At 34.8% G+C, this 23,780-nt stretch overlaps 5 protein-coding genes across 8 annotated transcripts; all 5 read right to left on the minus strand.

The window, feature by feature from the left end:
- Window positions 1-461: 461 nt before the first annotated feature.
- On the minus strand, window positions 462-2,281 carry LOC104266103 (tetraspanin-8-like). The gene is made up of 6 exons (XM_026836458.1): window positions 2,187-2,281; window positions 1,840-1,942; window positions 1,290-1,384; window positions 1,156-1,233; window positions 915-998; window positions 462-668 (listed from the first exon to the last, which is right to left on the minus strand). Exons 1-6 carry the CDS (start codon window positions 2,220-2,222, stop codon window positions 462-464), a joined length of 603 nt encoding a protein of 200 aa, XP_026692259.1. The 5' UTR covers window positions 2,223-2,281.
- A 1,118-nt stretch (window positions 2,282-3,399) lies between these two features.
- On the minus strand, window positions 3,400-7,380 carry LOC104266089 (tetraspanin-8-like). Of its 3 annotated transcripts, XM_009861554.3 has the most exons (8): window positions 7,193-7,371; window positions 4,965-5,064; window positions 4,679-4,770; window positions 4,553-4,627; window positions 4,337-4,426; window positions 3,856-4,029; window positions 3,568-3,651; window positions 3,400-3,490 (listed from the first exon to the last, which is right to left on the minus strand). In XM_009861554.3, the coding sequence occupies exons 1-8, from the start codon at window positions 7,223-7,225 to the stop codon at window positions 3,446-3,448; spliced, it is 693 nt and encodes a 230-aa protein (XP_009859856.2). In that variant the 5' UTR covers window positions 7,226-7,371; the 3' UTR covers window positions 3,400-3,445. The 3 variants fall into 3 exon arrangements, with proteins under 3 accessions (XP_009859856.2, XP_018669258.1, XP_018669259.1); XM_018813713.2 differs by lacking the exon at window positions 4,553-4,627 and having other exon boundaries at window positions 7,193-7,380; XM_018813714.2 differs by lacking the exon at window positions 3,568-3,651 and having other exon boundaries at window positions 7,193-7,377.
- Window positions 7,381-7,542: 162 nt separating this feature from the next.
- Window positions 7,543-11,068, minus strand: LOC100179957 (tetraspanin-8-like). Its single transcript, XM_002122498.3, has 9 exons — window positions 10,880-11,068; window positions 10,619-10,734; window positions 10,224-10,323; window positions 9,413-9,510; window positions 9,284-9,358; window positions 8,769-8,858; window positions 8,360-8,503; window positions 7,897-7,980; window positions 7,543-7,834 (listed from the first exon to the last, which is right to left on the minus strand). Exons 2-9 carry the CDS (start codon window positions 10,673-10,675, stop codon window positions 7,772-7,774), a joined length of 711 nt encoding a protein of 236 aa, XP_002122534.1. The 5' UTR covers window positions 10,676-10,734; window positions 10,880-11,068; the 3' UTR covers window positions 7,543-7,771.
- A 498-nt stretch (window positions 11,069-11,566) lies between these two features.
- On the minus strand, window positions 11,567-15,542 carry LOC100187053 (CD9 antigen-like). The gene is made up of 9 exons (XM_002122644.3): window positions 15,459-15,542; window positions 15,029-15,155; window positions 14,873-14,972; window positions 14,001-14,098; window positions 13,687-13,761; window positions 13,534-13,626; window positions 12,872-13,057; window positions 12,653-12,736; window positions 11,567-11,907 (listed from the first exon to the last, which is right to left on the minus strand). The coding sequence occupies exons 2-9, from the start codon at window positions 15,083-15,085 to the stop codon at window positions 11,839-11,841; spliced, it is 762 nt and encodes a 253-aa protein (XP_002122680.1). The 5' UTR covers window positions 15,086-15,155; window positions 15,459-15,542; the 3' UTR covers window positions 11,567-11,838.
- A 946-nt stretch (window positions 15,543-16,488) lies between these two features.
- LOC100176834 (CD9 antigen-like) lies at window positions 16,489-23,340 on the minus strand. Of its 2 annotated transcripts, none has more exons than XM_026836274.1 (8): window positions 23,014-23,340; window positions 22,851-22,950; window positions 21,988-22,085; window positions 21,235-21,309; window positions 21,080-21,169; window positions 20,758-20,940; window positions 17,190-17,273; window positions 16,489-16,701 (listed from the first exon to the last, which is right to left on the minus strand). In XM_026836274.1, the coding sequence occupies exons 1-8, from the start codon at window positions 23,068-23,070 to the stop codon at window positions 16,648-16,650; spliced, it is 741 nt and encodes a 246-aa protein (XP_026692075.1). In that variant the 5' UTR covers window positions 23,071-23,340; the 3' UTR covers window positions 16,489-16,647. The 2 variants fall into 2 exon arrangements, with proteins under 2 accessions (XP_026692075.1, XP_002122111.1); XM_002122075.5 differs by lacking the exons at window positions 16,489-16,701; window positions 17,190-17,273 and adding exons at window positions 19,147-19,704; window positions 20,126-20,209 and having other exon boundaries at window positions 23,014-23,190.
- Between the last annotated feature and the right edge of the window lie 440 nt (window positions 23,341-23,780).

A 23,780-nucleotide genomic window follows, 5' to 3' on the forward strand; every position in this document is an offset into this window, starting at 1 on the left:
CCGTTAACACATGAATCCCATATTTCCCTGTCGTGTTTTTAACAACTTATATCGCATTTTAAAGAGTGGTAAATATATGAGTTTTATAATTTTGATAATATCTTTTGTTTACCACCAAATAGAAGAATAAAAAAGAATAAAAACATGTTTCATTTTACTAAATAGAGCCTTGCTATACATACGTGGAAAACCGCGGCAGTGAAACCGAAACCAGCAATATAATCCAACAATTTACGAACGACTTTGATAATCGGCTTCGAGCATGGCTGCAATTTGTACGGACAATATTTTCCAATAAAAGTCTTAACGTTGTAAAGTAAAATTAAATATTTTATGGCTTTTCAAAGGAGCTAACACGGTAATTACGAATTTAAAGGGTCAGCCTAAAACATGGTCTTCTAGAATACGTTATCGCTATATAGATAAAAGAGAAAAATAAATAAGTTTTAAATGAACGAATTTTATACTTCCGTTACGATGCTTACTTTTTTATAAACATAAACCGACGATGTCGCAGTATCAGGTCCACAGTCTACAGAATGAGCTAATACGCAATCCGGATCAGTTGAATTATCATTTGACATGGATTTAGGAACACACCCACAGCCATAACTTGAAGACTTTGTGGACCAATCTTGGCAACCCCTTGTCGCCCCACAACACTCAAGCTGAAAGTTGAAATATTGAAAACATATCGCAATGTGGGGTAAGATCGGATATACGGTAAGCAACTAAATCCTGTAATGCATAATAGTGTTTTGAATCTCTCTTTTACAGTGGCAGGTTTTTGTTTTGTAATAATTTTGCAAACATTCTTTGTTTAGGGGTCGAGAAAAACGAAAATACGTCCCATCTAACCCCAACCAACTATATAAGTTATTCGTATAGCATATTGGCAAAGATCATAAACTTACGATTTGTTGAGTTCTTACATGGTGAAAATGACTTTCTTTTGTTAAGGAAACAACAACAATGTTGTTGTAAATCTTGTATTCCATCTGGAACCAATTAAAACATCTATCAAAAAGTGTTGTCATTGGCTTTATTTTTTTTAGAGCGCAAAACAATCAAATGGGCTAAAAAATATCTCAAGGCAATTGTAGCTATTTAACTGTATATCTGTAAATTGATTGGTTGTGCGCATGGGTAGCTTACCTGGTTGTACCTTGAAGACAAGGCGACGACACCAAGAACAAATTCAATGACAGTAAGGGCTAAGAGCATTCCTATATTCTAAATGAAAATTAAAAGTGAAAATATTTGTGATGGTAGCTGTACAGGTGTTATACCGTATAGTCCAATGGTGAGTTTGTTTTGTCCAGCCCTTCGCACCCCAGAATAGTAGTGGTGTATATTAAGATTCCAAGTGCGTAGAAGGTCCCATCTGTATAATGTTCACAAACTTGCGTTAGTCCTAGATTTCTCATTTTATAAATAATTTCAGTTAATATTTATCTATTCTGAAACAGTTACGAAGCTCAAATTAATTAAACCAGCGAAGAAAATGGAATTAGCGACCAAACGACAGTCGTTAAAACACAGTATACAACTCGTATGGCTGTGGTTCTTTAAAAAAAATAAGATGTAATTTAAAATATTCATAGTAGGATGAGGGAAGATGGGACACCTTTTTATTCTATTTTCTCGTTCCATTTGGTATTAAACAAATAACATTTCAAGAATTATAAAACCGTATCGCCACGACTTACATAGACCGATGTGAATTGTTTAAAACTTGATCAAGATATTTAGATATTATGTGCTAAATGTGTCCCATCTTCCCCCATAGTACTATACCATAAAGATAATATAGAATATAAGACAACATATACAACTTACAAACATATGTAAAATCCTCGAAACCTGCCGCTTGTAAAGAATAAGGCAGAGGTATATCGGAGTTAGCGACTGCACCTCCCGAGAGGAAAACACAACTCAAAACCTGAATGATAGTAGGATAGAACAAGTTTTCATTCACTTTTTTGTCCCATTTATGAACGAATATTTACAAAGTTATATAACTGTATAGCCACGCGACTCTGAAGGGGCGTTGTTAATTGTTAAAAATACAATCGGAAGTATTGAGTTTAGGTGTTAACGATATCCCATCTTATTCCACAGTAGGCTACTACCACTATCTCTAGTAGGTCGTGCTACTACACAACCTATTGGTAAAGGTTACTTACTAAATTCAAAAACAGAAGAACATGAGCTTTTTTCATTGTAGCAACAGGTATGGGTCCTATATACTCGAAGACACAGTGAAATAAACACAGTTTTAATTGCATACAAATCAACAGCTTTATCGCACTACACTGCGCACCTAATGTAACCGGGTGGGAAAGTAATTATTTGCTATAGTTTGATTGACTGTTGGTTTCCATGGTCACGGACACACGCGTCGTACTTATACCTCGGTACTAATTAAACATGGTTAGCTCGTTGTTTGTCTGTTATAGGTGTATAGCGACTACGCTCCTTTTTTTCCATTTAAATGTAATTATTTTTTAACTGCAAGCTTGTTTTCACAACTGTTGTTTTGTCGCTATATATCGCTATAACTTATTATTATAATGGTGTGGAAGAATATGGGACACATTTTCCCTCTATTATCTCGTCCCATTTGGTAGTAAACAAAGAATATCCTTATACGACTCTCATAGGCCGTTTTGAATGGTTTAAAACACGATCAGGATATTTGGACACTATTTGCTAATGGTGTCCTGTATTCCCCACCCTACTATATATTGGAAATTCACAGTATAGGCCTAAACGGTAGGAATATTTTGTAGTGCAGATCGTCGCCGTATATCTACATTACCAAATTTCACCTCTCGGGCAACACATAAGGTGTCATGTCTAGACTTTCTCATACACTCGGGCACTCTGGACATTTCCACGACACTTTAGTTTTATAAAATAATAGTTTATTTTGTTATAGAATGTTAATTGAAAGTAATTGGTGAATTGGTCATTCGTACGTTACGGCCACAGTGCAGAACATATGTTGATAATTAATTAAAAATTCACTTTAAACATAAATTGGTAAATATTTGCATAACCACCAGCATTTCATAACCACTAGCATTGCATAACCACTAGCATGCGTGATATAAAGACATCAACATTGCGCACATACCAACTATTGTTTAATTACGTTGCTACGGTAACATCACAATATACTTTAATCAATGCCGAGAAAATGATCAACCACAGTTATAAAGGGCACTCTCTTCATACAAAATACAAACAAAGGCTGTTTTAAAGTTAAAAAAAAGAAAGTCCTATCAGAATGTCGCACAAATATTTTCAATAGTTGTTTTACAAATTAGAGCAAAGATTACGGTTTTTTATCGGTAAACGCTCGGTATCATTGAAGACACACAAAAATAAATTTGCAACACTCGGCGAATATGTCTATATACAAAACTCCATGAATAAGTTGTCAATTTTCAAAACGTCTTTTCAATGCCGCAAACACAGAGAAAATCTAAAACACAAATAAAAAATTATAAAGACATAGAAACCAACAAAACTTTTCACGAGAAAGTTTTTTCCACGACCTACTTCAAAAATGGTAGCAGTTATTCCAACCCCCCCGTATACGGACAAGTTGTATGAAATGGTCTGGAAAACAACATCCGAGCATGGCTGGTAAAAAAATATTGTAAAAATGAGAATATATAATTATAGACATGTTTTACCAGAACTTTCGCGGAACTACGGTTTTAATTATGGTAACTATTCTTATTTGTTTACTACTTGATTGGATAAAAAAACAGAGAAATACACTATCTTGCCCCCTGGGTAATAACATATAGGACTTCAAGTCACATACGATTCCCCTTACAATACCTGTGTGTAAATAAAGGTCGACCGGGTTTCATTATTATTATCCCCTTTGCACATTTGTGCAGAAGCATGATCACAGTAATCCCGAGACTCTGTATTAGGATCGCATCCACAACCAAAGCTTGACGAACCTATCTCCCAGTCCATGCAACCCCTTGTCTTACCGCAACACTTCAACTATAAAACACAAGATTTGTCTTCAAAGTTTGCACTTGTTTATTAAATTAACAAGTAACGTTATTTATGCCTCAATGTTCTATAAGGCGTTTATTGGGAGATATCTTTGTTGACTTGTTCCTGTAATAGGCTAAAGTGGCAACTAAATTATAGACGTATATACGTTAAAACAAATCTATAATATTTGTTGACGAAGAAGTAGACAAAAAGCAATAAAGCAAAACATATGGGTATATGATTTTAAAATGGGGTCATGAACCACGAATATAGTTGAGAATCTATAAAAATGTTCAATATCATTATTTACCTCATTTTCATACTTTACCAAGTCGGTATTATTCAGTGATGCAAGTGAGTGTTCTTCTACCACCATGCTCTTATTAATTCGTGTACGTAACTACAAAAATAAACTGCGTTTTAGCATTTGCATATAGCTATATAAAGTGTTGTTTTCAAGAGCATTTTTAACTTATAGTTATAACTTCATTGCCAATTTTCAGCATAAATTAAAAAGCTACCGTACCGTGTCTTTTTCTGTAAAAGCCAGAATTGAATACTCAAGTTGAAACGTAAGTATCACAAAAAGAAATCCCAAATACTGCAACAAATTCAGTTTAAAAAGAAAATTTCGAGATTCACCATATATTACCATCATTACTGTTTCTTTGTGCGAATCAATATAGAAACCAAATATTGAAGTCGGTATCAACAAGAAGCCAAGTAGGGTAAAGACCAAAGCTCCTGTAATTTTTTATACACCATGAATTTTATTTTATCTTTAAACTAAAACAGGTCGCACTATATGGGACAGGGCAAAAGACGGGAAGCAATCAAACTACAGTTAAGATATTCCATAAGTTAAACAAGTATACATAAATAAAAGGGTTCCAATAATTTTTACGATTGCTTCATTAATACATTTGATAACCATATACCTGGCTGGCACAGATACAATCCTGATAGTTTAATAGCATCAACTGTTACAGGGTCTGAGAAGAAACATATTCCAAGACTGACAAGAGTAATGCCAAACACCTGCGAAATGTGTGTTTTATTGGTATGAGTTGCATATCTTTATGTCGTTTATGTAAATTTAACAATGGCAAAATAAGCCCGATTTCATTAGGTCATTAAATTTACAAGTTTTGCTTTTAAACAAAAATCCATAAATATGTCTTACCAACAAAAAGATGTTGAAGATATAAAAGCAGCCTTTGCTTTTCTTTGACATTTTTGAACGAATTTATCTTCATGTAATATTAAATGAATGAATGAATAAATAACAAAGATTGTTTGCCAAGTTCAACAAATTAAATTACAAACGTACGTATTCTGTCTTAAAAGTAGAAACGTATAGTTTCTCTGCCCTGAACTACCTCCCAAGTTTACAATATTCTCTCTTTACTATTTCTTGTCTATGGTCGCTAATTGGAACGTGTTTACGCGAACTAACTCCGACAGCAATAAAGGTAAGGCTGCGGTTTTTAATTAAACGTAAAGAAAGTTCGATTCATTTGTTAAAGTTAAAGATTAACAACATCAAACGTGACTAACCTACGAAACCTAGCGATAAGTAATGTGTATACATTATAGATACAAATTTAAAATTAAAAGTATACTATGTCACGCGTCAATGTTAAAAGGCCTAAACACCCAAATGTACATCGCGTTAAAAGATAGAGTGTGTTTTTTTCTTATTTTAACGACACTTTACTTGTTTTAATCGGTTCTGTATAACCAAAGATATTCCAGCTCAAACACCGTGAAATTCATAAAACTGCTTTGAAAGTTGCGTGGCGAAAAAAATAATGAGAAGTGTACCACCCACGTGACAAAATTGTTAAAGCGTGGCCACTCTCAAAAAGGCGCGAGGCAGTGTTTTCAGCGAGACTCGGCTTCAGTATGTATAGATACGTCTACACTAACTTTGGTACAGATATATAGTAGGGTGGCGGAAGACGGACACCTTTAGCACATAATATTTAAATATCCTAAGCGCTTTTTTAACAATTAACAACGGTCGATTGGAGTCGTGAGGATACGGTTTAATAATTATTTGAATGTTCTTTGTTTACTACAAAATGGAACGAGAAAATGGAATGAAAATATGTCCCATCTTCCCCCACCCTACTATATGTATTATCTATACAGCATGTAAACAAGCTTTGTGTTTTATAACGAGAATGAGTGACCATTTAACTGATGACGAGGATAAAATAGATGTTTGCACTTTTGAGCTAAAAGTTTTGAACCAGAATATTCAGATGCTGAACTGGCATCACATGGTTCAACTGATCACTCGGCATAGTATAGAAAGTCACTGATCTTTTTAAAAATATTCCTTGCATTAATGAGTGACACTTATAAACACAGAAAACGCGCGTTATACAGCAACTTGTAGACAAGCGAATAAAAAAACGCGGGTTCCGCTTTTAACAATGCGTCACGTGACTAGAACGCCACAATCACGAAGCTCGTAGTAAAAAAGGGTAGCGCTAGAGATCACTGTTTGAGGACGAATATCTACGCCTATACTGGACCAATTTTAATAAGCAAGGTATTTTTGGAATCAATAAAACGGTCGCTCTTAGAATTTACCACAAAATTGAGGGTATAACATGGGGTCTGTTTACGCACTTTAAAAGAAAATTAAATGAAAATGTGTACAGTTTGAATGTGTATAACGAACGCAAATATGTTTGAAAATGGACATGATAACAGTCGATATTCAACCATCATAAATACAAACAACAAAAATACTCACATCTATAATCATTACACGAAATCGTGAAGTGCCGTAACATTGTGATTTATGTCCAAACTACGTTACTAACAATTTCTATAAAGTGCACAGTCGTTATTTTGCATAAAAATAATAAGGAGAGGTAAGATGGGACACCTTTCATTCTATTTTATCGTCTCATTTGCTAGTTGTAAACAAAGAACTTTTAAAGAGTTATAAAACCGTAGCTTCACAACTCCCATATATAGACTGCTGTTGTTAAGTGTTTAAAACACAATCATAATATTCGGATATTATGTGCTAAGGGTGTTCCGTCTTCTCCCACCCTAATAAAAAAAATAGACTTCGTATATATAATAGATGTAACCACTTCGTAGTATTAAACCATATAACCTTGCACAAATCAATAGGTAGACTTACCTTATACATATTAACTGTGGTATATTCGTACATGTGAGTTATGCAACCTTTTCAGATGTATTGTAGTAAGAATAGACTTGTTTCAGTTCTATATATATAAAACACAATGCCAGCAACAATGTTGAAAAACATTGCATTTAAGTAATACACTGCAATCAGTTAAATATCGCAGTAATATCAAACCAAACTAACTTTTCAATTCAAGACTTTTTTAAACATTACTACCTGCTGCTTTACTGCAACGTTCAACTGAAATTATAAAACAGTAAAGAACGCGCCGTCAGCAAATTACTTGCGTCGTGTCTACGATCATTAAAAGCGCGCATAACTTACGCCTGCCACGCAGCATAAAACATGATCAACTTTTTTTATTTAGAAAATAGTTTCAAGCACTTAAGAAAGACATAAAACACGTGATCAGAACTCAGAAAACAGTGGTGATCAATTAAGAATATAATTTGGCATGAGCGTATATAACACATGCACACTGCCTATATACAGTTTGAATACGGATTCAGAATAAAAGCAATTAAAATTCAGTATTACGTTCGTGCATCGGGAGCATAACATGTTTGAACTTCAGCCGCTCCCAACTTTGTTATCACAACACAGCAGAAACAGAGTCATGACTATGGCTAAGATCTGGCGTAAAACAAAAACGTGTCAGAGAAAAGCAATGTGAATATTCTAAATTAGCAACTTACCTCTATTGCACTGAACGCTATTCCTACACCACCAACCACGAGTAAATTTTGAGACAGAACGTTATAAATCGATTCAGAGCATGGCTGCAATAGTAGAACACAAAAATATTAATCAAATAATCCGCATATATTTCATATTTGAAAGTTATTAAGGGTACATTGAAGCAATATGTGATATGCGGACATCAGCGGAGTTTAAAAGAGTCTATTTTCTCCAAGGTTTAGCACCCGAGATATCATACTTATTACATTAATTATATACCATGGCTACTTAGTAGGATAAGTGCCAGAGAGTTAAGTCTATTTTTTTATTTAGTGGCTATCAAGCTGTATTATCGTATCCAAGTCCACGAACAATATGTGGAGAAACAATGGAATATATAGTGTCCGCGAGTATGAAATATAATTGTGGTGCTCTAAAGGGCATATTTAACCGTCGAAACTACTAGAATATATTCCTTACTTGTAAATAAATTCGTGTCGAATTTGACAAACAATTTGCCGGTACTGGTACACAGTTTTCCGAAGTAGTGTTGCATTCGCAGCCAAAGCTTTTGGATTCTAATTCCCAGTCAATACACCCTTGTGTAGCACCACAGCATTCAAACTGCAATTAAACAATGATTTAGCTCAACATAAAATCCACACATAACTTTGTTTTATATTCGATTACACAAGGTCTGTTATGTGGCATGCGAACATGAAATATACTATATAGTATACGCGATTATAAAAAGCATGACTAGTATAAAAGGCATGGGTTACAATGGTAACCAGAGAAAGGGCGGAAACGAGTTTTAAATCTAGTAATGATTTTACTGTATAACAGAGCAACTTCACACATCACAATTGATATTATAACGTAATCTTACACTTTGTTCAAGTTCCTTGTAATTACTGTCTGTCGTTTTGTTTAGCAAAGTTCCAGTAACGTTCATATTTGAGTTTATTTTACTTTCCAGCTGTAATGAATGTACCAGTTACGTAGTAATGATGTACGTCAGCAGGAACTTATTTTACAAGTGTTAAAACGCAAAATCGTATAACTGGAGCCTGGGTTAAAAGAAACATCAGTACAAAAGTGTGTGAGTGGGTATTTTAACTGTAGCCTGTAATATCTTATAATGTTTTCACAATTACTTACAGAGTATATGGTATAGGGGAAGATGAGACACCTTTTCATTATATTTGTTCGTCCCACTTTGTAGTAAACCCATAGACCGTTAATTGTTTAAAACATGATCAGGATATTTCGATATAATATGCTAAAGGTGACCCGTCTTCCCCAAACCTACTAAATATAAGGATGTTACACCAGTAGTTTAAAAAGTACCGCAGTTTAAGTGAAAGATAAAATCTTTATAATACATTTAATTTATTCAGTTACCGAAGTGTTGTTTTCCAGTGCCCAGATTCCTATTCCAATCTCTGCAGCAAAAATCCCACCCAGAAAAATAATATACTGCAGAATTATAAAATGTGTAAACCATGCAAACTATAATTATTATATCCATACCATTATTTTAAGACTGCTTTTCTTATTATGGACTCCACAGCAGCCTATAAACCCAACAAGGAATATGATCGAGCCAACCACTACAAACACGATGGCGCCTGTGAGTAGAGAGAGACATGAGGTATGAGTACTCCCTGTTCGTTGGGTATTATGTATTCATTCATTAGTTTAGTATATCATTAACAATTTTACAAAATGTTAAAGTTTGTCTAGACTCAATACACACGTTATAGCATCCGCGTAAAATGACGCGTTGCACCGGTTTACGTGTTGACGAATATTGCGGTATACCTCCTTATAGGAGCGTTTACATATTCGTTTCCCCGGGTAACTAAAACAGAAGGCTGTGTGTATTTTGTGATTATGTTATTTGTAGGGCGTGTTGTGCAATCAAAGTCAACGTCATGACGCTAACTGATGGCTGGATTCTTATAGGCTTAGAAATTATAACCTAGCCTTCCTCAAAGACGCTGTAGGGTGTTTGCTACACATTCTGTTGTCGCCAGGCGTAATATAAGTCTGAAAAGACATTTTGGCAATTTTAATTACATTTTAATGAACCGACGTTTTGGCGTCCTATTCAGGGCGACTTTATTAGGGTATACGTAACCTGTAAAGAACGACCAATTCCCATCACATATTAATAGCAAAGCTTGGAGGACTTAATTTCTAAAACTTCTGTTCACGTATAACTGCTGTTTTGTCAGAATACAAGAAAAAAAACTTTTACATTATAGTTAAATGCTGTTTTATTTACAGCCAAATCCCCCAACCAAGTGGTAACCCTTCAGGGGTTAGAAGTAAAACTTACCAGCTGTATAATCCTCCAAGCCTGACACCGTTAATGCTTGCTGTATATCTGAATCCACCAATAACCAAATTCCTATGCCAAGAGTACTAAGACCGGTGAACTACAAAAGTATAACAGCGCATAACTTTGTTAAGACATAATAAAAAAATAATTCCAAAAAAACTACACAAGTTTTATTTTTCCGACATAATAATACGCTTTATATTTCTTCATGAACAAGAAAAGTAGCGTTTAGTCGCCTGCAAATGTAATATGTTATGCAAATTATTTTGCAAAAATAACTATTAAATTACTACACAATACAGATTTCCAGACACGACAAAAAAAAACGGTTAAAAGTAAAATAATGGCTGACGTCACAGATATATCTAATATTAATTAGCAAGCTTACTTACCCAAATAAATGTATTCAACAGATAGAAGATGAAATGTGATATTGAGCAACAACACATGATGCTTCTGATATTTGTCTAATATAAGATCCTGTATGGTCGTATTAGGTTTAGCTCCCCTGTAATACCTATATGTTAGAATATTATATATGGCTTTACACATTTACACAGGATAACGTTATCTTTAAAATGCACCAAGGTAGAATAAGCTAAGTCTACTTTCATTTCACGAAGACGGCACTAACACTGGCACTAGATACTTACAATTCAGAATTAATGGAAATATATCACCGTTTTGCCTTCAAACTGTTGCGAAACCAATACTAAAACCAATTCCCTTAAACCGCTAAAATTATATCTATGTATAAGCGAAGGTAAACACTTTATTCATAAACATATAACATTCTAAATGCCTGTTCTCGAAATCGACTTTGTGTAGTAAATTTCTTGTCTGATCTAGTACTTTTGCCTTAAACACTTTCGTTGCCAGCGTTTACAACTGTGAAGGCGTATATAGCAGTGCACACAAATAATAAGGCGTCGGTCCTCAGTTTCATGACGCACGTAATCATTGGAATCCAATTAACGTCGTCTGTACTGAAATGTTAATCATTTACATTATCAAGTGCTCACGTTCGTTTCTTTGGTTACGCGGGTGTTAATACCATAAGTACGCTAGATGGCGCTAAGCGCACTGGGGCAATGAATGGCATTTTATCACCACTTGGGTAATTGTAATAAAGTACCGAGACTTTTCTGCATGAATGCTAATTTAAACCAACCATAAGACAGTAAACGGTAACTTTTTAACCCCGAGATAAAATGCCCCCAACACCGAGCTTCAAAGACGTCTCCAGTAACGTTTACTTAGTTTATTGTCGGCAAATGTTTGCTAAACATTAGGTGCGGCTGTCAATAACGTAAATTCCCGGTTAAATAAAGAGTTTAATATATATTTGGCTGCTCTTAACTTCATTCAAGCATCATAACAGCGCAAGTAAGTTTACCAACTGTATATCGAAAGCATTTTGGAAAATCCAGCTTAGTCGTCGTCTTTTGGGTATGATTTTAAAAATAACTTATATGACGTAATGATTGCTGGGTTAAATTATTGGGTGTCAAAACAAACACATATATTACATTGGTGTGTAAATTAATTCCAATGCCAGAGTTGTGTTATAAGAAGAAGATTGTGAAGTTCATTTTTAATGTGTTCATATGCCTTATAACTGCCGATCCTCTTTCTTCCTGATTGAGCAGCACAAACACAGCGATATGATCATACCTAGAATCTATACACCAACATTATACAGTTTTTTAAATGTGTTGTATATGATATATAGTATTGTGGGGGGATGGAACACCTTTAACACATAATATCTAAATATACTGATCGAGTTTTAAACAATTAAAAACGGTCAATTGGAATCGTCAGAATACGTTTTTTTAATTCTTTTAATTGTCTTTGTTTACCAAACCAAAGGGGACAAGAAAACAGAATGAAAAGGTGTCCCATCTTCTCCCACACAACCATACTAAAAATAGATTAATCTAATATTAAACCTACCAGAAAAACTTTTGTTGCAAATACATTTACTAGTGTCAAGCAAATACAATGAATGATACGTGATGCAAATTTAGGACTCCGTGTTAAAACGTCTTATGTTACCCCTCCACGTAATGATAAATAAGTTACATTCATTCATTTAATAAGTAAGTTGACGCATTTCAATATTTTATACGAAATCTGCCATACAGCCAGGCATACACCAACACATTATTCTTCGGTTCTAATAATTATATAGTAGATGAGGTAAAACACGACACTTTCATGTTCTATTTTCACGTTCCAATAGTTCGGTAGTAAAAAAAACGTTTTAAAAACTATAAAACTATATCATCACGACTCCCATAGGCCGTTATTAATTGTTTAAAACACGATCAGGATATTTGAATGTTATATGTCCCGTCTTCCCCACCCTAAAGGTGTCCCGTCTTCCCCACCTCAAACCGTCTACAAACCCTCTATTCACTTACCTCTGTTCCTGCTACAGCAAGGCCGATAGCTCCAACAATCGTTAAGTTGTCGTAGATCAAATCATAAATTGCTGTAGAACAAGGCTGGAAAGAACCAAATTGTACATATAGCGTTTGCAACTATAGTAATATTTTTAAATAGGCTTGAAGAGGTTGATATATTACAGTAAGTCATTAATGTTCATCCATGAGAATAATATTTGCAATGCCATCATCCACCTGTACGTAAATGTAGTTTGTTGTTGATGTTTTCTTGTTTTGGTCTTGATTGCAATTCAATGTATGAGCGGGCACACAGTTTGAAATGTTCTTTAAGTCGGAACTGGTCGGGTCACAACCACAACCGTAACTTGCTGACGCTGTCTCCCAATCTTTGCAACCTCTGGTAGCTCCGCAACATTGGAGCTGTTTCAACGACACACAAACTTTATAAATTAATCAGAGTGAGGCTAATAAGAAAGTGCATTTGGCATTCTTTTTATTTTTTACCAAAAATGTCAAGATTTTGTAAAGAAATGTATTTTTTGAAGTCCATGTTTATATAGTAGGATGGGGAAAGATGGGACACCTTTTCCCTCTATTATCTCGTCCCACTTGGTAGTAATCAAAGAATATTTAAAGAAATATTAAACCGTATCCACACGATCCCCATAGCCGTTGTTGATTGTTTAAAACACGAACAGGATATTTGGGTATTTGCCGCTATAAGTGTTCCGTCTTACCCCACTTTACTAAATCGTATTTGAGAAACGTTTAAAAATTTAATAATAAAAATGTTTTAGTTCTTTCATCGCCCAGTATATATATGTGCTGTAGCTGCCAGCAGGTAGTTTAGCAATAACAGCATAACAAAGTATTGGTTTAATAGGTAATCGACTTACATTCTGTTCCACTCCAATGTAATTTGCATCATCATTTCTGTTTAGCTTACTATTAAGTGGAACTGCCATGGCATCGTTTATAGCGGCTTGCATCTATATAAATGTAGGTTTATCAGATACCAGTTCCCCTACAATAGTAACTGAACCACTTACCGAATCGTAGCTGACAAGCGCCCATATCCCAATTCCAAGTTGTAACCCAAAGATGACGAATAGAAAACCGAAATACTGCAAACAAACAAGAAGGGTTATTGTATAGCAAATACAATAAACAAAACAACATAAACGCAACTGTTAATAACTTTACACTTTTGTAAAAAAATGATAACCAAGAAAAACATCATCACCACTTCTCAACATCATCACTACTTTTCAGAAGCTGACGCAGAACGAAACTGTTCGTGTTTCCCAGTTTCTTCAACACTTAATATATCAAGTAAAATATAGTTGAAATATTTTCAACTCACAGTTCCCAACAGACAAGTGCTTTCCTTTATTGCTCCACAGCAACCCAGGAAACCAATTATTAGAATAAGCGAACCAGCTGCGACAAACACTATGGCTCCTGTAGCAAAATAATATAGTTTGTAATAAATAAACAAGGTGTTTTAAGTTTGGGTTGAATGATAACGTCCTGCAGTTGTGTGACGGAGCATAAAGTCAAGCGCCGTAACACAGTAGCACGCTTGCGTCTAAAGATGGTATGGCTTCACGACTCGTCGCTGTTACTATTGTAGACGTATGTGTCTTTGGGAAGACACTTTACGGCAATTGCTTCAACCCAGCGGTGGTAACTAATATAGGGTGTCTAAACTGTCAGCCATACAGTATAAATAAAACAACTGAAACAAATACCAACAATGTTACAAATGCTGGCACGAGGTGTATAAAACGGAACATCCGTGTTATAAAGACAACTGACTGTCGTTTTCCGGCCACGCGAGGATAAAGCAAGTTACACTTTAAAAACAAAACGTTTTGTGAAGGTTGGCTGATAAACCGAAAATATCTATTGCGTTAACTTTGTTTAGAAATAGTAGTATATACATAGTACTATAGGGGAAGATGGAACACATTTAACTTATAATATCTAAATATCCTGATTGTATTTTAAACAATTAACAACGATCTTTAGGAGTCGTGAGGATACGGTTTTATATTTCTGTGTTTACTTCGAAATAAGATGAAAAAATCGAATAAAATATAGCGTCCCATCTTCTGCCACCCTACTATATATAGGTTGTTTCATTGGTAAACTTTAAGTTTCGAATCTATGGGTGTTTTGTAAGTGCGTGAACATATACGGTCCTCGGACTGACACAATATTTGTTTTGTTTACCTGCTTCGTAGATTTGAAGACCCGCTAAATCAATAGAGTCTTGTATTGTGGGATCTACAAGAAGCCAGATACCAACACCCAATGTTCCCGCGCCCGCCAGCTGTTAACAAATATAGGGTTGCATGGTTGTGATCATTTTAAACTTTCACAACTCACCCAGAAAACAAAGTTAAAAGCAAATAGAAGATACTTTGCGATGGTGTAGAGACACATAGTGATTCTTGTATGTTAGTTCTTTTTTTAACAAATCTAAAGTTTGGATAGAATTTCACTCGAGCTGAAACTGAAATAATGAATATTTTGAATAGTAAAGCTAAAACTTGGTTATGATGTATAGTGGAGTGGGAGAGATGGGACACCTTAAGCACTTAATATTCAAAATATCCTGATTGTTTAAACAATTAACCACGGTTAATGGGAAACGCAAGGATCCGGTTTTATATTTTTTTAATGTTAACTAACAAAAGGGCGAGAAAATAGAACAAAAAGATGTCTCATCTTTCCCCACCCTACTATATATACCCCTTTATATGTAATCTAACTTATCAGCTTTTCTTACATACTGTCACTAGCTCTACTAACTTACGCGTTATTAATCTGACTTTTCATCCGTAAGTGTAAGTAACTCAGCAACCCTTATATTGGCAAGTTAACCATTAACTATTGAAGGATGGTGAGCAAATGTTGAAGATGTTTCGAGATAAGAGAAATATTTTTGAGACACTGCACTCGGTTCGCTTCAAAGGGTGAATAAAATCGTAAAATTAAAAAAAACTGCACGGGAAACTCCTTAATTTCAAAAAGTAAAGAATATAAGGGTTCGACATAAGAACATCAAACCGTAAAAACTGTTCAGGAGATAAACACATTTTTATACAGTAGGTTGATGTAAAATATATTCCATGTTTTGATTAACTTTTATTTTACCATTTGATAGTAACCGAATAATATTTACAGAATAATATAACCGTATATCGTTACGAACTTTTATTTGTTAAAGACAACTAGAAAACAATAGAATATTAAGTACTAACGGTATCCGTCCTATCCAGCAGTACTACATCTAATTTTAAAAGTAGACATAGAACTTATAAGATGGTCGTTTAAAATGTTAGTGGGGTTATAACAGATAGAAAAATCACCAGGGAACATAGTTTGTTTTTTCGGCTGCTCTCAACCTAATTAAGCATCATAACAGCTAACGAGGGTCTAACTGTACATTGAAAACACCTTGGTATGGAACTTTAGTCGTCGTAATTTACGTATGACGTCATTATATAGCAAATGACGTCAGAATTGCATTGTCTGGGATTGGTTTTAAGACCAGAGCTTCCGGGACTCTAGGTTAAATTTGATAACTTTTCTGTTTGTTAAATTTAAACTTTTTCGTGTTTAAATTGTATCTCGCTGTACCTTTTAAATTAAAATATTTGTCGGCATTTGGGACGCCAATGTATAAAGTACAGACAAGTAGGTACGCAGTGGTCCTGTAAAAATACGCTGTCACTCTTAAATAGAGGGCGCCATGGTTGTCAACAAAGTGTGACAAATTTGTTTGGCTTAAAAGAGATGGCTGCGTACCGCTCTGTATTTCAAAACTTGCTTCAAGGCAGCGTTTCGGTGGGTTCCCATTGAAATCTATCCGTGCTTATGTTAAATTACGGAGTTGTATAAATACACAGGAAGCTTTCAGAGAATCATTCTAAATGACAAAGTATGGTTTTAAAAGAATGCGTCCGTTTTGAAAGTGCTGATATGCTTGGACTCTGTACGTGTTACTTCTTTTTGACGTTGCAACACAAACACATGGAAATGATCATGCCCAGAATCTGTGGCAACAAAGTGTTATTGATTTTAATCAAATATTTTATTTGTGTAAATTATTAACTAAATTGGCACATTAGGTTTCTTAGAACCACTTAGTGACATATTATTATTCCTCGATATGTTGTAATAAAAACCGTTAGAATTGGACATATGCTGTATATTTAATGTACGAAATAACCGAGCATAATATATCGTAGGGTGGGGAAGACGGGACACCTTTATCACATAATATCCAAATATCCTGTTTTAAACAATTAACAATGGTCTATGGGAGTCGTGAGGATACGGTTTTATATTTCTTTGAATGTTCTTTGTTTACTACCAAATGGGATGAGAAAATATTATAAAAAGGTGTCCCATCTTCCCCCATCCTACAATATTAAAAATTATAATACAGAATTTGTTATTATACTTAATATTTAAACTGTTGCTGACAGGCATCTTACACGTGCTTTGTTAAAAGGTATGTTTTACAAAACATATGACTTACGTCTGCTCCTGCTACAGCAAGGCCGATAGCTCCAACAATAGTTAGGTTGTCGTAGATCAAATCATAAATTGCTTCAGAACAAGGCTGAAAAATTTCAATTTAGCTTCAAGTGCTAAATGGGCAAACTCCATTCTAGATCTCAGTTTACCATGGCGTATACCTTGCCGTAGCAACTCACACACATATATTATAATAGAATAGAACGTTATTTAGAACTGTATTATAGTGCTAGCAGCGCAGAGAATTTTGAATTATAGATACGAATATTATTCCAAAAAAAAAATTGCAAGAAAAAACAGCTGAATGCGTCGTTTTAAATAATTCTTGGTTGCGCATATATACAATTTACCGCATATAGCTCAGTATCAACAAACATACCTGGCCATAAATGTAGCCTGTTTGTGTGTCGGGATATGTGTCGTTCTCGCACCCGGGGAGCACACAATTTAAAATGTTCCTTAAATTGGGACTGGTCGGGTCACATCCACAACCGTAACTTGCTGACGTTGTCTCCCAATCTTTGAAACCTCCGGTAGCCCCGCAACATTGGAGCTGTTAATACAAATTAAATTGTAAATGTCTCATCAAAGGAAAACATACCGCAAATTATATTTAGTTCTTTAACAAACCTGACTTGATAATTCTATGTAATCGACTTACATTCTGTTTCACTCCAATGTAGTTTGTATCATTACTGTGTAGTTCGCTCTCGCTGACTTTCATGGCATCGTTTATAGCGGTCTCCATCTATATAAACGCGAATGTAGCTTATTGAAATCCCAGTACCCCTAGTAGTAACTGAACCGCTTACCGAATCGTAGCTGACAAGCGCCCATATCCCAATTCCAAGTTGTAACCCAAAGATGACGAATAGAAAACCGAAATACTGCAAACAAACAGGAAATGAGTTTGAAGAAATAAAAAATGACCCTAACAGCAAGCACGTTAGGAAAGCTTGCTTAAGCGAAAAAAACACATTTGTTATTTACCGTTTCTAACATACAAGTGCTTTCCTTTATTGCTCCACAACAACCAAAGAAACCAACTACAAAGATGACAAAACCAGCTATACGACAAACACTATGGCACCTGTAAATGTAAAATTATCTTCGTAATAAATGTATCACATAGGCCTAGGGAAATGACAGAGTTGAGTTATAAAGAACGACTACCAACGCATCACGGCCTACTAGAGTCTCTATCTCCAGTAGGCCGTGCAACGCATTCGTAAAAAAAACAAAAAACAATCCTTTGCCGATTTTTTCTATAGATAAAGATATCGGTGTGAAAGGAAACCTTGGTATTTCTGGATTTTTTACAGTAAGGACTATCTGTACACCAATTATTAAAAACACGTTCAGTTCTTTATTTGAAGTCTTTGAAACATTATTAACATTTCGGTCTTAAGAGTGCTATATATACTTCCATAATACTCAGATTTATAAACCACCCGTCGCGGTCAGATAAAATCATCTTGTAATATATAAACACTGGTAAACCAACACATAGAATCCAGTCTTAACAGTTAGCACTTCGACACGCCTGTCTACACGTCACTGCGTCGGAGGCTAACAAATGTAGTAGGGTGAGGGAAGATGGGACACCTTTTCATCCTATTTTATCATCTCATTTGGTAGTAAATAAATAACGTCCAAAGAATTCCAAAGAAGTATATGTAGCAGAGGAGCATTGTTTACATCAAACATTAAGTAGTTCTAAACAAATGGGAGGGAAAATACAACTGTTATTTCAAGATTCAATGTAATAGCCTACAGTTTCAGGGCTGTTGATTGAACTTGCATTGTTTATGGTGGTTTAATCATTAGCTTGACTGACCGGTCATAAAACAAGAGCATTTGAAACTAGCTTCTAAAATATAAAACTTGGTTGCCGAACTTACAATAATGTTAAAATTTCAAATAACGCATCCAAAAGCCGTTATGGAAAAACAAAAATGATCAAGTGAACGCAAGGGTTTATTCATTAAGCTGCTGTCAACCTGTTCCAGTATCATAACAGCGTATACTACAGAATACTGTACATTAAAAACACTTTGGCAAATCAATTTTTGGCCGGCGTCATTAAATATGACGTCATAAAATATCATATGACGTCAGAATTGCATCGATTATGAATGAATTTGTAAGACAAGAGCTTTTGGAAGTATTAGGTATTAACTCAAAGTAAATAGATATACAGCCAATATCTATGTTCTTTGACTCAGGTAGCGACTAAATATATTGGAACCTGAACTTTAAGTGTCTTGTAAATGCCAAAACGCGATTCCGTTTTAAATTAAAAGCTTCTAGAGTGTCGTTCTGATCTGAAGTCTAGCCCATGTTGAATTATTGGGTTGTAAAAATATACAGAGATTATGGCTTTGGGTGTTTGGAATATAACAGGTAGAAAATGTGTCCGTTTTGCAGTTATTAATAAACTTTACAGCTTACACCCCGTGGTCGTTCTTCTTTTTGATTGAGCAGCACAAACACATGGAAATGATCATGCCCAGAATCTATAGTAACAGGTTATTGATTTTAAACAAATGTTACAACACAAGCTAAATTGTGGGTTAGGTTAATTATTACTATGGGACATAGCACGCAAATTCTATATATATCATAAATTTGCGGTATGTGGGAGAAATAAATGTAGAACATGGTCTTACTGATTAGAAATGCTCTTCCCGTAATATAAAACAAACGGTATGTTAAAATTGCATGAGTAGCCCATATGGCCAAATAACAAAACATAAATGTATTTTAGGTCCGCAAAATTATTATTTAAGTCGAACTTTATAAACACAAAACAATTCTGTTTTAGCACTGCATCCAATTGTCTATAAAATAGAACTACAAACATAAAGTACCTAATATTTGTATATTTGTACGTTACAGCATTAATCACTGCGCTTTTAAAACATATAACTTTATTACCTCTGCTCCTGCTACAGCAAGGCCGATAGCTCCAACAATAGTTAGGTTGTCGTAGATCAAATCATAAATTGCTGCAGAACAAGGCTGGAAAGATAGAAAATTAAAATGAAAATACTAGCAGTTGAAATAATGCGGGTATTGAATAACTGAATGTAGCTTATTTTGTGCTCGTAGCAGAGAAATGACAGTCGTTATAACACGGGTGTTCTCTATTATACACATTGTGCCTGCTTACAAGTTAGTATAGTACACACAAAAGCCCCCTATACCAGCGTCGAGCCTTGAACCCAAAACTCTCGGCTGGAGCCAGGCGCCATACAACCATTGTTCTACGGCGCCGGAATTTTATTGCATTAATGTGCAAGTAAACGGAGATTCTCTTTTCCTGTTAGTTTTATATTTTTATGTATAAACGCTAGGCTCCAATGATCGGTTTTTAAATCTAATGTAGGGTGGGGGGAGACGGGACATCTTTATCACATAATATCCTGATCGTGTTTTAAACAATTAACATAACGGTACATGGAAGTCGTGAGGATAAGTATTTATAATTCTTTAAAAGATCTTTGTTCACTACCAAGTGGGACGAGAACATAGAATGAAAATATTTATAGAGAAAAACAAGAATCTACCTGGCCATAAATGTGGCCTGTTTGTGTGTCGGGAAATGTGTCGTCGGGGCAATCTTTTGAGTTGGGAAGCACACAGTTTGAAATGTTCTTTAAGTTGGAACTGGTCGGGTCACATCCACAACCGTAACTTGCTGACGTTGTCGCCCAATCTTTGCAACCTCTGGTAGCTCCGCAACATTGCAGCTGTTAATACAAAATAGCTTAGATGTATTGGTGTCGAAAAAAATATTAAAATTGGGCTAATCACTTTGCCACGGAAATTTCTACTTATTGTCACCAAATAATACAAAAATGATTATCGATTTAATTTATAATAACTTACATTCTGTTCCACTCCAACGTAGTTTGCGTCATCATTCTGGTTCAGTCCGCCCTCCTTTACTTTCATGGCATCGTTTATAGCGGTCTCCATCTATATAAACGCGAATGTAACTTATTAGATACCAGTAACTTTACAATAGTAACTGAACCACTTACCGAATCGTAGCTGACAAGCGCCCATATCCCAATCCCAAGTTGTAACCCAAAGATGACGAATAGAAAACCGAAATACTGCAATGTAACACAAAACTCAGATATACAGTGGGTTTAGGGTAAGTTCGTTCATGTTTTTCTTATATTTTACCGTTCTATTTAGCAGTGAACAAAAAAAAACATTTCTAGAATTATATAACTGTAACCTTTAAAAGAGCGTTGTTAATTGGTAAAAGCTCGATTAGGAAATAAGAAATATTATTTGGTAAAAGTATCCATCTTACCCCACAGTGCTATACATAAAGAAAAGAAACTTAATGAGACAAACATGTTCTCGTGTTTGGTTACTCACCACACCTTCTCTTAAATACAGAGTTAAACACCAACCAGCACGAAGGCTATGCGTTTGTCATTAAAGTCTTTCACTTTAAAGCTTTCTTGCCCAACCCGTTCGTTTATATAAAAAAAAAACTTTACGCCCGCATTTTCCACCTATCGTTCTTAACACACGATGTAGTTGCAAAGCACCAATTCGTGCATGACATACATAATTATACAATTACAAACTATTACCATGTATATAGTACTGTAAATAGGGTAAGATAGGATACCGTTAGCAAATAATATCTCACATTTGCCGTTACGTAAGTCGGTGAATATTCTTTGTTTACTACTAAACAGGGCGAGAAAAAGAATAAAAATGTCCCATCTTACCCCACCCTGTTACATATTGTTTAACTCGTATTTTCAACTCACAGTTCCCAAAAGACAAGTGCTTTCCTTTATTGCTCCACAGCAACCAAAGAAGCCAATTATTAGAATAAGCGAACCCGCTACCACGAACACTATGGCACCTGTAATAAATTTATTTTAATAAATATTTCATAAAAAAAAAAACTAAACTGGCAACTTAAATACGTGGTCCTCCAATATAAAGTTCCACTGTAAGGTATTTTTATTATAAACTATCCTGTGCTGAGTATTTTTCCGTTCATAAGTTTATAATCCACCCGCAGCACTGATGTCGCTGCGATTTGAAGTATAAAAGCACACGTTATGGCTAACGTAACGTATAATGCTATTTATAATACTAAAACAATTCCATGGCGCATAAAAGAGTTAAGTTCGAGGTTTTGTGCGGTTTATCACAAGTTTCTTGGTCTCGTGGCTTCTAGCGGAAAACATTCCTGCGTAAAGCTAAACTAAGTTTCCAAGGCCTTGTTATTTTAAAGTTCCCAAGACCTCAATCACTTTTACAAATTAATAAAAAAACATACTTGGTGATACGTCAAATCAAATCTGAGACGCATCTAGGTGTTTTATTGTTGGAGCAAGAGCCATAGGAATTTAATTGTCTACGGAGTCGATGAAACTCCGAAGTATTAGGAAACGATATTTTTATGAAGACTTTAAGCGATTATTGAGAAGGAGCAGAGGTGATGTAATAAACTTTATATTTTCGTCTTTAAAACTGACGTGAGATCTATAAATTTAGGTTGCCGACGTTAGAGATTCGATTAAACTTTTTAAACCATTGTTTCTTTGACATTTTAAAATGCAACACTGTTTTTTAAAATAATAATTTTGCTACTTCAATTAAGAACGGAAGTAGTTTTTACCTGCTTGGTAGATTTCTAAGCCCGCTAAATCCATCGAGTCTTGTATTGATGGATCTACAAGAAGCCAAATACCAACACCCAGCGTTCCCCCGCCCGCTAGCTGTTGAAAAAATAGATTAATATATATATCGGTTCATTTTACAAATATTAAACATGAACTTACCCATATAATTAAGTTAAAAGCGAACAGAAGATACTTTGCGATGGTGTAGAGACACATTTTGATGCTTGGATATTATGCAGCTGGTTTCGGAATAACAATCTTTTATAAACTGTTTTCTCTGCCGGACACAAGAAATTTGTTGAGAATGTTATAAGAGACTGACTTAGCTAAGTTTCGGTCTTTTTCAAATGTGATTTTTTGACTTATATTTTCAAACGTTGATTTTATGACTTGTACTTTTTAAATTTGGCATTTTCTGCTTAAATCTTTTCAAATGTACAGTTTCCGTCTTTGGTTACACTCTGTCGCTGTTATCGCAAACTGACATTATGTCCGTCCTTCCTTTTCCTTTTAAAGTTTTTTTTATGGAGTCACTTGGCAACCCGTCCGAACATAGGCTAATATTTAATCTCGCTGAAGATGTCACAGATATCAGAAGATGAGATAGAACGCTTGTACGTCCGTGTAAACAAGCAAGTAACATCATATTCTAAAGACGTTTTATATAAATGGTCCTATTGTATCCCAAAATGGAAAATAATACAAACAGATTTGTAATTCCATTTAGTTTTATTTCAATCCACCTGCAAGTATGTTAACTTATAAAATTCATGAATATGCTTTGTTTTTAGAGTTAACTGTCATAATGCGTATATAGAACAATTTTCTATTGGTTAGTAGATATATACTGTCATGGCAAACAAACTTTTAAAATGAGTTTAACTTTTTGTGCTGTGTAAACAACGCATTTAGTTAAAAAATAATCG

The sequence above is a fragment of the Ciona intestinalis genome, chromosome 10 (genome assembly GCF_000224145.3).
Source record: "Ciona intestinalis chromosome 10, KH, whole genome shotgun sequence".
Taxonomy (NCBI): domain Eukaryota; kingdom Metazoa; phylum Chordata; class Ascidiacea; order Phlebobranchia; family Cionidae; genus Ciona; species Ciona intestinalis.

What these genes read in the sequence shown, in the direction of transcription:
- LOC104266103 (XM_026836458.1), bottom strand. Translation starts at nt 2,222, where the DNA reads ATGAAAAAAGCTCATGTTCTTCTGTTTTTGAATTTA. An exon ending in TGTCTTCAAGGTACAACCAG is followed by an intron (nt 999 to 1,155) that starts GTAAGCTACCCA and finishes AATTGGTTCCAG; the next exon opens with ATGGAATACAAGATTTACAA. An exon ending in ATGTAAGAACTCAACAAATC is followed by an intron (nt 669 to 914) that starts GTAAGTTTATGA and finishes TTCAACTTTCAG; the next exon opens with CTTGAGTGTTGTGGGGCGAC.
- LOC104266089 (XM_009861554.3), bottom strand. Translation starts at nt 7,225, where the DNA reads ATGTACGAATATACCACAGTTAATATGTATAAG. An exon ending in CTTTTACAGAAAAAGACACG is followed by an intron (nt 4,427 to 4,552) that starts GTACGGTAGCTT and finishes TTATTTTTGTAG; the next exon opens with TTACGTACACGAATTAATAA. An exon ending in CGACCTTTATTTACACACAG is followed by an intron (nt 3,652 to 3,855) that starts GTATTGTAAGGG and finishes TTTTTTTACCAG; the next exon opens with CCATGCTCGGATGTTGTTTT.
- LOC100179957 (XM_002122498.3), bottom strand. Translation starts at nt 10,675, where the DNA reads ATGTGTTGTTGCTCAATATCACATTTCATCTTCTATCTGTTGAATACA. An exon ending in TGTTGAATACATTTATTTGG is followed by an intron (nt 10,324 to 10,618) that starts GTAAGTAAGCTT and finishes ATACTTTTGTAG; the next exon opens with TTCACCGGTCTTAGTACTCT. An exon ending in AAAGCAGTCTTAAAATAATG is followed by an intron (nt 9,359 to 9,412) that starts GTATGGATATAA and finishes ATAATTCTGCAG; the next exon opens with TATATTATTTTTCTGGGTGG.
- LOC100187053 (XM_002122644.3), bottom strand. Translation starts at nt 15,085, where the DNA reads ATGTGTCTCTACACCATCGCAAAGTATCTTCTATTTGCTTTTAACTTT. An exon ending in TCTTCAAATCTACGAAGCAG is followed by an intron (nt 14,099 to 14,872) that starts GTAAACAAAACA and finishes ATTTTGCTACAG; the next exon opens with GAGCCATAGTGTTTGTCGCA. An exon ending in GCACTTGTCTGTTGGGAACT is followed by an intron (nt 13,762 to 14,000) that starts GTGAGTTGAAAA and finishes GTTTGTTTGCAG; the next exon opens with TATTTCGGTTTTCTATTCGT.
- LOC100176834 (XM_002122075.5), bottom strand. Translation starts at nt 23,070, where the DNA reads ATGTGTCTCTACACCATCGCAAAGTATCTTCTGTTCGCTTTTAACTTA. An exon ending in CAGGCCACATTTATGGCCAG is followed by an intron (nt 20,210 to 20,757) that starts GTAGATTCTTGT and finishes CTATCTTTCCAG; the next exon opens with CCTTGTTCTGCAGCAATTTA. An exon ending in TTGCTGTAGCAGGAGCAGAG is followed by an intron (nt 19,705 to 20,125) that starts GTAATAAAGTTA and finishes CTGTTACTATAG; the next exon opens with ATTCTGGGCATGATCATTTC.